Source organism: Lagopus muta, chromosome 19, assembly GCF_023343835.1.
Source record: "Lagopus muta isolate bLagMut1 chromosome 19, bLagMut1 primary, whole genome shotgun sequence".
In the NCBI taxonomy this organism is placed as follows: Eukaryota; Metazoa; Chordata; class Aves; order Galliformes; family Phasianidae; genus Lagopus; species Lagopus muta.
In genome coordinates this window covers 2,321,431-2,334,393 of record NC_064451.1, presented here as the reverse complement: position 1 = coordinate 2,334,393, position 12,963 = coordinate 2,321,431, and the positions used below count along the sequence as shown (strand labels likewise).

Here is a 12,963-nt window from a genome sequence, read left to right as displayed (position 1 = left end):
CCCAGGCAATACAAATTTTGGTCTCTTAGGTGTCTTTCTTATCTTACAGGCTTTAATTTCCATTGCAGCATAACAGAAGGACAAGTAAACATAGAAACAGAATCATTTAACTCAGCAAAGATCTTTGAGATCATTAAGTGCAAACCCCACCTAAAGGAGGCAGCTCTGGGTAATCAAAAAGCAGTTCTGTGCCCCATTTGTGCTTTAGAGTGGAGAAAAGAGGGTTTGTACTCCACAAGAGGATGGTTTGATATGAGGCTTTGAACCTTTCAAAGTGGGGCTTTGCACTATCCAGTTTGAGGGCTGGACTCTGAAGTGATGCTTTGATACCTCAGAATGGGAGTCTGATTCCCAAAAGAGACTTTGTGACCTTCATATCAGGCTTTGCCTCTTGGCATGTAGCTTTGGGCATGGGAAAGGAGGCTCTGAGCATTAAAAGGAGACTTTGGGCCCTCATGAGGGGGGTGGGAGGGGTGGCCATTAAAGGAGATTTGGGGCCCTAAAATGAGGCCTTGGCCCCTAGAATGAGGCTTTGAACACTAAAAAGAAGGGATTTGCCCTGCCAGAGAAGACCATGGACCCCCAAGAGGAGGATTTCTACCCTAAAAATAATGCCTTGGGCTCTAAAATAAGACTGAGCCTAAAAAATTACGCTGCAGGTGATAAAGCAATGGCTTTAGAGTCCAATTATAGGCTCTGGTCCCTGAAAATAAGGGTTTGGTGCTTAATGAAGAAGCTGTGTCCTGTAAAATAGAGTCATAAACTGTCCTGAGTTGGAACGGACCCCCAAGTGACCAGCAAGATCATCCAGTCCAATCATCAACCCATTTGTCCTGTCATTCTCATCCCTTTTAAACACAGGCAGGAGAAAGAATGAACTATGAGAAAGCAGGCAGTTCCATGTCTTTTAAGGATAGCTCTTCCCGTTAATAGTTAACAGCAGCCAAAGTCAGATCGCAGCAGGTAACAGCAGACTTGGAACAAATTTCCAGGGAAAATGAACGATTGTCTCTGTAATGAGATAGAAGGAGGACAGAAGAACACTTTGCCATTATGACAAATTAATCAGCCTCATTCTCCTCCAGCCTCTGCACATCTCGCAGGCTGAAGTTTTACGATCTCAATCTGGCAAAATTCCTCAGGCTGGGAAAACATGTCACGAAACCCAGCAGAGCAAGTCATCAGGACAGCCAGTTCAGCAGGGTCCAAATAAGGCTGTGCTTCTTCCCCTCGAGCTGCTCCAGCAGCCACAAGGTCTCAGAAACCCCAGGCACTGCTGTCAGATGTGGAAGCAGATGTCCCTTAGGGAGACCTGAACACAAGACAGTGTTCAACACCACTGCCTCCAGAGCATCATCTCACTGCAGACTGCTCAGAACAGCGGGCAGCAAAGAAGAGTGAAAGCACCATTTACCTGACCCTCATTTCACCTGCAAGGTGCCTGCACGGTCTGTGGCCGTGTCCCTTGCCAGGCTCCTGCTGTTACAAAGATGCTACAAGCATCGAAAACATCCCCCTGCCGTTCTTAGAGCAGGTGGTCTCATACAACATGAGGCAATTGCAGCACATCACGGGTCAGAGCAGGTCTGAAACAACATGAAGGCAATACTTCAGTAGGGAAGACGCAAGCTGGCAAAGCATGCCACTCCACACTTTGGCCATGGCAGCCAGATGAGGAAAGATCATTACTCTGTATTGGCTGCTCTGGAAACACCTCAGGCTTCACCATAAATATTTGAGGATGTGACAAGCAGCATTTTTCACACTCACAAGGCACGGACTCACTATTCCAACGCATCATCATCACCAGCAGGCTGCCCTCTCCTGACAGTGCTCCCACTGTCTCATCACCCACATCACTCCTCACCGCTGTGGGAAACAGTGCCAGAAAGCACTTAGACTTGAAATAAATCAAATTGTTTCCATCACAGCATCCCATGATAACATTTATCCTCCTTGCATTGTGTAATCCAAAGCGTCGAAATAGTAACAAATGCATCGCCCAGAATCATTCAGCTCATTGCCAGGTAAAATTAATGTCCAATTCAATCCAAGCAGTAGGAAACTCAGTAATCCCTTCAGCCCATATCTGGGCTGAGGGGGGAACAGCATCAGGATGAGGAAAACAGCTTTTCAGTCACTGCAAAGAAAGGGAAGCCACTGGGAAGATAATGGTGCTTATGGAGATGGATGGGAAGAGCCACCAGATGCCTACTGATATCCTGATAGTAAGAAATCAATGCAAAGGCATACAAATGAATGAGCACTGGTCAGGACTCGCCTACTTCAAGGGAGATTTTATTTTCTCCTCACTGGAAACCACAGAGCCACGTGCAGAGTTCAATAAAACAAATTCAGGATCATCACAGAGCATTTTCCAGTTAGCATCAAAGACAGCAAACAAAAAACAACTTTGTGTTTTGGGGAAAAGTAAAAGGTGTCTCAGGTCAAATCTTGCTAGAATCATAGAATCATTCGGGTTGGAAAAGACCTCTAAGGTCCCCGAGTCCACCCCCAACCCAGCCCCACCATGCCCACTGACCTCAGTGCCACATCTCCATGGCCCTGGAACACCTCCAGGGATGGTGATTCCACCACACCCCCTATGCTCTCCTGGCCTTCCCACAAATCAGCCATAGCATTCATCAAGTGCTGCTCCAGATAAAGTTAACCTCGTTTCTCCTGCTCCATTGATTTCCTCAGGGCAGTTGAGTTTTATCAGTTCATAGAGAGATCAAACAAGCATCAAAGAGTGAAAACGGAAAGCAGGGAGAATTCACAGTGAAAAGTACAGAGGAAAAGTCCCAAGAAGGAACACAAAGCTGTATTACCTCTACAACACTGCAAGCTGGATGCTGTGCTCCTGCTGGAGCCCCACGTCTTTTGTAAGCAAGACAGAAGGATTGTAGGAGTTGTTTGAGCTGCAGTCCACTTGTGACGGTGGTCACTTTATGTGTGACCACCACAATACACAGGGAAAACTGTACCTCCTTCCATGTCCATAGGTTGAGAAAAGCACACTCATACTCATGACCCACAACCTGGCCGGGGGGGGGGGGGGGAATAGCTACCAACTTCCCAATTTCCCAAGGCAGATATCCATCTTAAGGACTGTGGTGGGCAGCCATGACATCCACCTCAACACATCCTGTAAAGATACAGGAGAACCCAGCACTCCTATTGCACCATCGGAAAAACAGTGTTCCCAAAATCTGCACCCCATATCCTAGGACCATTGGGGATATCTCAATATCTGGTGGCACAAGGAAAGCCAAGCTGTGCCAGCAGTAGCTGCAGAGCTTTTGTCAGGAACAGGAGAGGAATAGAAGGCAGAGAGCTCCTTTTGGAGAGGGTGCTTAAATATTAGCTGCTGACAAGAGCACCAGCAGGGCTTTGATCAGCACGCTGGAGGAGGACACTCTGTACAGCAGAAAGAGTCTCATTTAATCTGAACGATAACGTCCACATGCTTTTAATTACCTCTTTAGCCATGTACTCAGAGGATTCTGACATCTCATCTGTGGCCTGAGATTTGGGGTTATTTTTATACCAACTTTTTACTAAGACTTACATATTTCCAACCTCCCTGCCACTTCCCTGTCTTTGCATTTATTATAATTCCAGAAGCAGCAACAGAGAGGAAAGGTTGTTTGCTCTTTACTTTAAAACAGGTATCATCTCTCCTGTAACATCTGCATTGCAAATGCTGCCATGTTTTGCTAGCAGAGGAGGTGCAGGATCCCAACAAGGCCAATCTATCTCCACTGCTCAAATAGATAAACCCAGGAGCTAAGCCCACCTTACGAGGTGGTATTTGCCCATTGCTGACCTGGGTTCATAAGCAACTCCAGAAAGGCAGAAAATTCCATTAAGAGTTATAGAAAAATTCTGTATAATTTAGCGTCAGTAGGAAGCTAAATAACTCTGCTGTCATTTCATCTTATTCATATTGCTGTATTTCAGTGTCCACATACCTACCTCAGAAATGTGCCTTCCTTACTGTCCAGCACAGAGTACAAATACATGAGAGAAAATGACTCAAAACCAAGGACAATGAAAAACACTCTGGTAAAAGGCTCTTCTGTGGCTTTCCAAAGTACAGGGACATAATGAAGATTAACTCTTTAATTCTGATGATGAATACTCATGGTCAGGCACTGGAACAGGCAGCAGAGGGAAGTGGTAAAATCACTGTCCTAAGAGGTATTCAAGAACCATGGAGACGTGGCACTGAGGGACATGGGCATGGTGGCAACGGGTTGATGATCAGACTTGATGATCTTACAGGTCTTTTCCAACCTTAATGATTCTATGAATATGGCAAAAGACTGAAAAATCAACAGTAACAAAGATCTCAAAAGAGCCTGTGAAAGCAGTGATCAAATCTTGGCCCCCTCTTTCCACCCCACTGCTCCCTTTGTAAAGTGCAGAGAGGGAAGAGGGCACAGCACTGCACCATCCAAAGGCTGTGAGGTGCTCAGATCATGAAAATAAGCAGGCAAGAGAGCAAATGCTGAGATCAGCTGGACTGTGGACTCTCTGCAGAAGCCTAAACCCTAAATTAAGTTTATTTTACAGAAAGAAGGTGGGACATCGCTGAGGGTCCCCACTGCAGGAGCCACCAGCTAACGCTGTTGCTGTAATGGGGATTGCCTTACGCCCTTGAGCCAAACTCTACCCTGTGAAAGCCTTTACCAACAACCCCTTCTCTCTGTAGCTCTCTTTCAGTGATCAAAACCACGCACAGAGACTTGTGCAAAGAATAACCTCCAGCTAAAATGCGTATTTTTCTGAAGTATTGTCTGGGGCTTTCTGTTAGTAAATATGACAACAGCCTGTGCCTTCAGAAGGTCTTTCCCTCTCCGGGCCATTCCAGCACACACAGGTTTCTTCATTTCTCAATAGCTGCAAGCCCACCAGGAGCCTGCTGAGCAATGTGGTCAACACCTGCGCTGCACGGTTTATTTTCTTCAGCCTCTCCCCAGGAATTATTCTACCCAAGGACATCGAACCACGACACAGAATAAAATTTAGAAGCTTCCCTCTGCAAAGAAAATATCATTATCCTTATGACTAGCAAAAGGAAACTAGACGTGCAGAACTGCCTCCTTACTTTTCATCCCCTTCAGAAGATAGACATTTATATAATATTCGTATCTTGCCCCAAGCAACAAGAGGCTTTCAGGAGAGCCAGTCCGAGGTCCCCATCTTTCAGTCACCAAACACTCTTGCATCAGATGAAGGAACAGGAGCCTGCAGGCTTCCAGGCTTTCTTTTAAATCACAAGCATCCATTTCAGCCTATATGAGCTGAAAACAGAACAGAAAAGATGAACTACCTAATGAACCACACTCAACCCTGCCTCTGGTTCTTGCTTTAAATCATATGTCAAATACACACAGCCACTAAGCTCTCCTTTGCAGAGCATCTGATATGATAGGATGTCTGAGGAAATGCTTTGATTCAGTGGCTTCCACTGATCATGGCCACTATTGCTGCACCAAGCAATCAATGTGTTGGACCACTCAGCCTTCTCCATGACCTCGTCTTGTCAGACAGAGCATACATCCTCATCCTCAAACAGAACTGCCTTGCTGCTTCCTACTCCTCACCTCAGCTCTTGCACTAGGATGAGGATCTCTAACAAAATGTTGAACTTAAGCACAAATCTATTCTTCAGAAAATGATTTTCTCTCTCTAGTAACTTAAAGAGCAAACGTGCAGCACCAAAAGGCATTTATCAGTTAACAACATTAACTCTTTTCTCTCTTCCTCAGCTGCCAAGAGACAGAAATAAATCTGCATCTTTACAGACCTTCGTAATGGAGATCACCTGGATAAGCAAAGAAGAAATTGTGTGCAAAATGAGGTGCCACAGTCTAAGAGCTCACAAATCATTAAGATGAGTCAGATTGTTAAATGCAGATCAAATTTCCACAGACGCTGGGGCGTTCCAGCTAGGCTTCAAACCTGGCAGCCTGATCTCCACAATGGCCCAGACCCAACATTCATGGCCAGCAAATGCAGAATCCTTGGCTGACCCCTGGAATTTGAGTATCAAGAGACCAGGATGCTCCTAAAATCCAGACACTGGCTTAAACTGCGTGAGTTTATTAAAAAAATTTAAACTGTTATCTTTTAATTAGCTTTTGTTTGAGCTTCTTATTTCCCCATGCTGCACCAAACGCAGTGTGAACACTGATTTTCAAGGCAGCACAAGAGTAAGCAGCAGCAGAACAGGCCCAAGTTGGTGTAATTAGAGGAAGATTACTTAACACGTCATGATTCAGAATCATAGAATCGTATCACAGAACCATAGAACAGCCTGGGTTGCAAAGGACCACAATGCTCATCCAGTTCCAACCCCTGCTGTGTGCAGGTCACCAACCAGCAGCCCAGGCTGCCCAGAGCCACATCCAACCTGGCCTTGAATGCCTGCAGGGATGGGGCATCCACAGCCTCCTTGGGCAACCTGTGCCAGTGCCTCACCACCCTGTGTGTGAAAAACTTCCTCCTCATATCCAACCTCAACCTCCCCTGTCTCAGTTTATCATCTCAACAAAGGATTTCTTGCCAGCTCATCCTGTGACCTACAGCTCTATAGTGTCACAGAAACCAACCACAGCAAGGGAAGGGCAGATGGGGACAGGGTACAGCATGTTAGATCACTCATCTGCTCTTTTTTACCTACATCCTCTCCACAGTGCTAAAACCAATAATTGTTCCTTCTGGTATCCAGGTAGAGACAAAGAAGCTGTTAGTGCCTTACCCTGATAGGACGCCCAGCACCAAGTTGAGCATGAAGAAAGAGCCGATGATGATGAGAGGGATGAAGTAAAGCCAGTTCCAGGTATTTCCTGCAGCATCATTTGTCTGGAAACCAAGAGAAGAGGAGAGAGACAAATAAATATTAATGAGCCTCAGAAACAAAATACCATAAATTGCAGAGCAGGAGGCACTGGTGATTCCCTTCAGATTTCCACGGGGATGTGTACCATTGATACCTCAGTTAGCTGTGGCAACCAGCTGCAATACAACTGCAGGTGATGCAAAGAACCACTGCCTGCACCACAGTTTACTCTCAGCTCCAGCACAAGGGTTCATCTCTAACTCTGGAAGGGGCCAAAATTGATCGTTGCAAATTTTAGCACCCTAACTTTGTGTCCCTTCTACAGCATCCTCATCCTTACCCACCACTCTGTGTTCCCTCATGCCGAACATCAGTGCAGTATCTCCACCTGGAGCACGGGAAGGAACCACAGCCTTCCACTAAACCAGGCTGCATGGCACTGTGCCCAGGGTCTGCACACATGGAGCAAAAGACAAGAGGTCTGCAAGAAAACAAGGCATCTTCAGAGCGACTGCAATGCCACAGCTGCTTGCTCAGCACCTTGGAATTGTCATCAAAGCTCTGTCTGAAGCTCCCTGAGTAAGCAGCAGCCCAGATTAGGGGGAGGGAAGGGTGGTTGGGTTTGTGACAGTTTCTGCATTCACCAAGCACAAGGGAGCTCTTTAAGGAGCTGCTGAAAAGTAAAATGCCACACGGCATACTGAGAAAAAATGCAAATTCTGCTCTCGTGAGTGAAAAATGCAGCAATCTGAGAATGTCAGGTGGAAGGGAGGGAGAAGGGGGAGAAATACAGAGACCCAACTACACTTCTGCTGCTCCTGCCTCCTCCTGCAGTGGGCAAGAATAGCATGACCTACCCATTCAACCAGATTAGATGCAGGCAGGACTATTCCAGCTGTGTGTGCTCAATTCCATCTCAAAGTCTTTGCTTAAGTAGAGTGCACCCATGGCACGGGTGACCAAAGTCATCACGTTTCGTGCAAGTAATAACGCTCATAACACTGATGCAAATCAATACCTTTGAGTTGTTTCTAATACAGTGCACAAATCCTTCCTCAAGGAATCTTTTCCAGGTCAAATGAATGACAGGCCTTTCTCCAAACAGCTAACATCTTCAGAAATACCCATGTGAGTGGGTCACCCAAGAGGAGCAGGGACTAACCAACCCAGCCACCTACCAGCCCTGCCAAAGGCAAAACCACTGTAAGACAGAGAAACAAAGAGAAAACAGGCTGGGAAATCAAGAGCAGAAAGGCAGGAAAACTCTGTTCAGCCTGTTATCTCCTTACAGGGATTTTGATACCTTTTCCAATAGCTGTCATCACAGCCCAGCTTCCATTCTCATTTTGCTGACTGTGGTGGCAGCCCTCACGTCACCCATTGCACAGCAAGGCTGGGAGCTGCCATCGGCCAGGCAAAGGGGGCTGAAACCCAAAAGGAAGAGCTGGAAGAAGGGAACAGATGGAAGAAGAGAAACCACATAAACATGCAAAGAGAGTGCAGCAGGTTCATTGCTGCCAAATGATCGTTTATCATTTATTTATTCATTTGAAGCCCAAACTTGGCGACAGATCCACAATTCCATGCCACGATCAAAGCCTTTAAAATGAAATGTGCTGAAATACAGCTAATTAACCACCCTGCTCCGAGCTCTTGCTAGACTGCCTGATGCTCAGGGTAGGGCAGAGCCTTGCTCTGTCACTTCTCTCTCATGGAGTGATCCAGAACAACCCAGAGGACAAAACATCAGCAAAAAGGTGAGCAGAAATCTCCTCCCATGAAAGCAGAGCCTTCACAGGCATGCAGCGCCTTCCTTTGCGCTGCTAAACACTCTTGAACCCAAACAGAGTTTACAGCAGCAGCTCTGCCACAGTGAGATGCTTCAGTGAATGAAACCTGGGAGCTGACAGGAAAGCCACACTTTTCTCCTCCAGGAAAAATCCTGCAGGCACCTCCCTGCAAACAGCAGCTGGGGCTTGGGCTGTGGCCCAGCTCCAAACTTGCTCAGTAAGTAGAATGAGCCAAAAGACAAAATCAATTTTAATGTTCCAGCTGACATATTTTGCCAGAGTAATGCCTGGCTGACTGTCAGTGCCACTTGATCCTAACTGCAGGCCTAACCCAACAGGGAAGAAGTAGAAACAAAATACATGTAACGATGTGCCACAATTACATCAGGATAAAGCACCGGCTTGCAAGAGGCTCCCTTGCTGCTCACCCACTGCTTTCGCCAGCAGCACCTCAGTAGTGCCTAAAGCAAAGTGAAGCCTTGCTGCAGGAGTGCCCCAGGCACAGGCACGAATGGCTCATGTCCATTAAGCTTGGCAGCATCCAATTCCTGAAGGAGACGTGATGCACAGCGGGAAACTGAGGCACAGGAAGGCTAAGGGACAGTGTAGGGTCGTGGCAGAAACAGGGAGGCAGAGATCTGTTCCTCAGGCACCTGAAGCCTGTAAAAACAGTCCAGCAATTCAAGTGCTTTTCCCAATATTCGCAGCAGCCACAGCTTCCTATGCCCAACCTCTGCTCATCTGCAAGCTGCTTCTCACCCACCATGAGCAGCCATATGCATCCTTACAGGTGTTTCCCACCTTTCACCTCTCTGTCTTCTACAAGCCTGACCTAAACCCACCCCTGCAATTCTCTAAGCTCCTCCATGTGACTTTGCTGCATTGGTCACCCCAGAGCCCAAAGCTCAGCTGGAGAGCCCAGGTCACAGCTGGGTGCCAAAGGACAACCTTGGTGTTGATCTAGGAGCCTTCTTCTCCCTGTCATGCAGCAGCAAGCAGACTGACAGCATCCTCAAGCAGCCACCCCACGGCCACCTCTCAGCAAAGATCAGTGGATGAACGCTGTCATCTGTAACAAATGCAGGAGCTAAAAGATTTCTGTCAAGCAGGGAGATTAATGCCCTGAGCTCTCAATAAAGCCAAGAGAACAGAGCGTACTCCAGCCAAGCACGAGGTGCTTCCTTCAGCCAGGCCTCATGCAACCTGTCTGACAGCAGGGGAAGGCCAGCACTAATACAGACAGTTGGGCCACTGCCTCTTTATGCTAACAAGATGGCAGCTGTGTCTAACTATTAATTCATTTAAGGGTATGATTTGAAATAAACACTATTGCTTGCAATGGGCTGTTGAGAGCAGAAATGCACTTCTATTACCTTTCACCTTCCTTTATGCAGTCCTGGCCACAACCCTGCCTCCCAGGACACACACAGAGGCAAAACCCCAAGATGAGTTTTTCATGTCTCTGGAGCTCTTTGCCATTGCAGCAGCTCTACCCCAGCCAGCCCCATCCCATCCCCACGCACAGGGATTTCCCCAGCCAACAAATGCCAGCAGAGCCTTGCTCAGCCATCACTTTCCCACCCCACCCCATCAGTCAGTGCTCTGGGGACCCTAATTCTGGCTCCGTGCTCCCCATGTTACAGGCTGCCTAAGGAGGTGGTGGAGTCTCCATCCTTGGAGGTGTTCAAGAAAAGAGCAGATGTGGCACTGAGGAACATGGTTTAGTAAGCATGGTGGGGATGAGGTGATGGTTGGACTAGATTATCTTTGTAGTACTTTCCAACCTTAAGAATTCTATGATTTTATGGCTGGGCCATCACCAAGGACTCACAGCCCTCCAGCCTAACCCTGACTTCAGACAGGGCTGATCAAAGGGAATAAATGCTGAATTTGGTAGGAGGAGAAGCCCTCCATAGCACTTTCTCGCCAGTAATGCTCCCACCAGAGTTGGGAAAACTGTCACAGCTCCTGCAGAAAGAGACCCAAAGCACCAAGGAAGGGAAGCCTGTGCTCTTTCTTTGGGATTGCTTAGACTCCTAGAATCACTAAGGTTGGAAAAGACCTCTAAGAGCATGAAGTCCAACCGTCAACTTATCCCCACCAGTACCTCATCTCCACAGATATGGAACGCCTCAGGGACAGAGACTCCACCACTCCCCAAGCAACCTGTGCCAGTTTCTCACCACTCTTCTGAAGAAGAAATGAAGAAGTTGTTCCCTGGAGCAACTTAAGGCCATTGCCTCTCATCCTATCACTATTAACTGGGAGCAGAGGTCGAATCCACCTCACCACAACCTCCTTTCAGGCAGTTGGAGAGAGCAATAATGTCTTCCCTGAGCCTCCTCTTATCCAGACTGACCCTTCCCAGTTCCTTCAGTTGTTCCTCATAAGCTTGTGATCCAGACCTTTCACTGTCCTTCTTTGGGCATGCTCCAGAGTTTGCATCAGTGATGGGTTCCTGGTTCTGGAATCCCAACACGATGAACAAACATGATGTGAAATTTGGTTTACACGCAGCCTTGGTAACAGGGGAGCTCCTGCCTCTGTTCAGCAGATGGCAAACCTGAGGCTTCAGGAGATTTACAGACAGAAAATTAGAGCAAGTCAAACAAAGAACAATCCCCCAAATCTCCCTAAGCAGACAGCACAGCTGCCCACACATTCCCACACTCCTCCAGCTACATTACAGAACACATCTATATTCTGAAACACAGGACTTAAATCTGTTATTTCACGTAGGAGAAAACTGGGGGATTCCCACACATCTGGGCATGTGTTACATCTACTGAGAGCCAGCAAAGTGAACATGAAGCCAAGGTCTGGGTGAATCTAAGAGCTGAGGGATGTGCAGTCTGGAGCTGGTGCAAGCAAAAGAGCTGACACCACCCTGCACTGCCCACAGCCCTTTTAAGTACCAGTAGAAGAGGAAAATATCTGCCTTTTCTAAACAAGGACCCATTCTGCTACTTACACCTCTCTCTTCTCAGCCATTTTAGAAAGGAACTACAACCTGGAGGCAATTTTCTCATCTCTCCAAGGAAGACAATCTTTGTCCATCTCTCAGCATATTCTGTTGATGTGAAAGACAAGCAATTAATGGACCAGCATAGAAACCTTTGGAAAAGTTTCCAAAGCAGGGCTCAATAAAGAAGAGATCTAATTTGACAGATACAGCCCAAGCTGAAACAGACCTCAGCTCCCTACAATGATTTTAATCAAAATGTGAAGTACGTCTAGAGTTCATTCACTTCAATTCAACCAATGGCAGACCGTGGCTTATTTGGGGCAATTAAAGCTCAATCTTCCTTTGGATAAGTGCTTTTGCTTTGGGGGAAACTCTCGGCTGTCTTTGAGAGATGAACTTTATTTACCTTTCATCTGATTTCTCACAATTCTCTCCTTCCCTGTTAATTAGCAACACCATCTCTGGCTGATTCATTTCTGCCTCTTTCCCCTTTTAGGATTAGGCAAACACGGAAATTACCAGGGACAAAGCAAAACCACAGCAATGAAAAGCACTCACAACAAGCTCAAGGAGCCCTGCTTTGTCCAGCACGTTTTCTACAGGCACCAAATTCCTCCTGCTGAGCTCTTTTTATCAGAGAAAGACCTTGCATAAGACACTATAAGGGCAGCAAACACAAATTTGCTGAGAAGGCCATTCTCTGAGCTTGTGGAATTAGTGACTGATCTACTCACACAATCATCACAGACTCAAATGAAGTTTAATCCAGGCATTTCTCTGGGATGCTGCACGGCCCACGTTGTATCCCAAAGCACTGATCTTCCATTACAGAAAGTAACAAGTTCTCTCACAGATGGACAATAGTTACATAAGCTTCATATGAACTTAATAGGTCCAAGCTCAAATCTACCTGTCATCTAAAGTCCTTAAAGGCACATTAGTGGGCAAGCGTAAGCAAGAAGGTCTGCATCCAAGTCTAGATTCCGTTCTGCTGAAATTCCTACAGAAAACACATCTGCCCCAAATCCACCCTAAAACATCATCTCAAACCTAAAGCCTAGCAGCACGTCTGGTACTGTATTCCATCTTTTGTTTTTAACAAAGACGATTACAAAATGGGTCTGAAAAGATTCGTACGAACCTTTTACAATACTGCAACTCTCAGAAATAAGAGAGTTGCCAGAAACATCAGCACATCCTGCATGGGGAAGCCTATCCTTGGGTTTACAGCATGTGAAGTAGAGTCACAGGCAGGCGAAAGGAGAGCTGCTCACAGATTTCCCAGTAGATCACTATGAGAACCAGTGAGGTAAGTCCTCTCTCTCAAGTCCTGACCCCACATTCTGGTTTTTCATATG

General features: G+C 46.6%; 1 protein-coding gene across 14 annotated transcripts in view; it reads right to left on the bottom strand.

Moving 5' to 3' along the window:
- The window catches only part of CACNA1B (calcium voltage-gated channel subunit alpha1 B), a 264,962-nt gene that overhangs the window by 133,723 nt on the left and 118,276 nt on the right, over nt 1–12,963 (bottom strand). For 13 of the 14 annotated variants that reach the window (XM_048966416.1, XM_048966420.1, XM_048966419.1 and 10 more), the window contains one exon: nt 6,770–6,873. In XM_048966416.1, the coding sequence (XP_048822373.1) occupies nt 6,770–6,873 (104 nt within the window). Of the gene's footprint in view, nt 1–6,769; nt 6,874–10,929; nt 11,081–12,963 lie in introns of those variants that run through there. The other variant, XM_048966429.1, reaches the window with a different exon arrangement.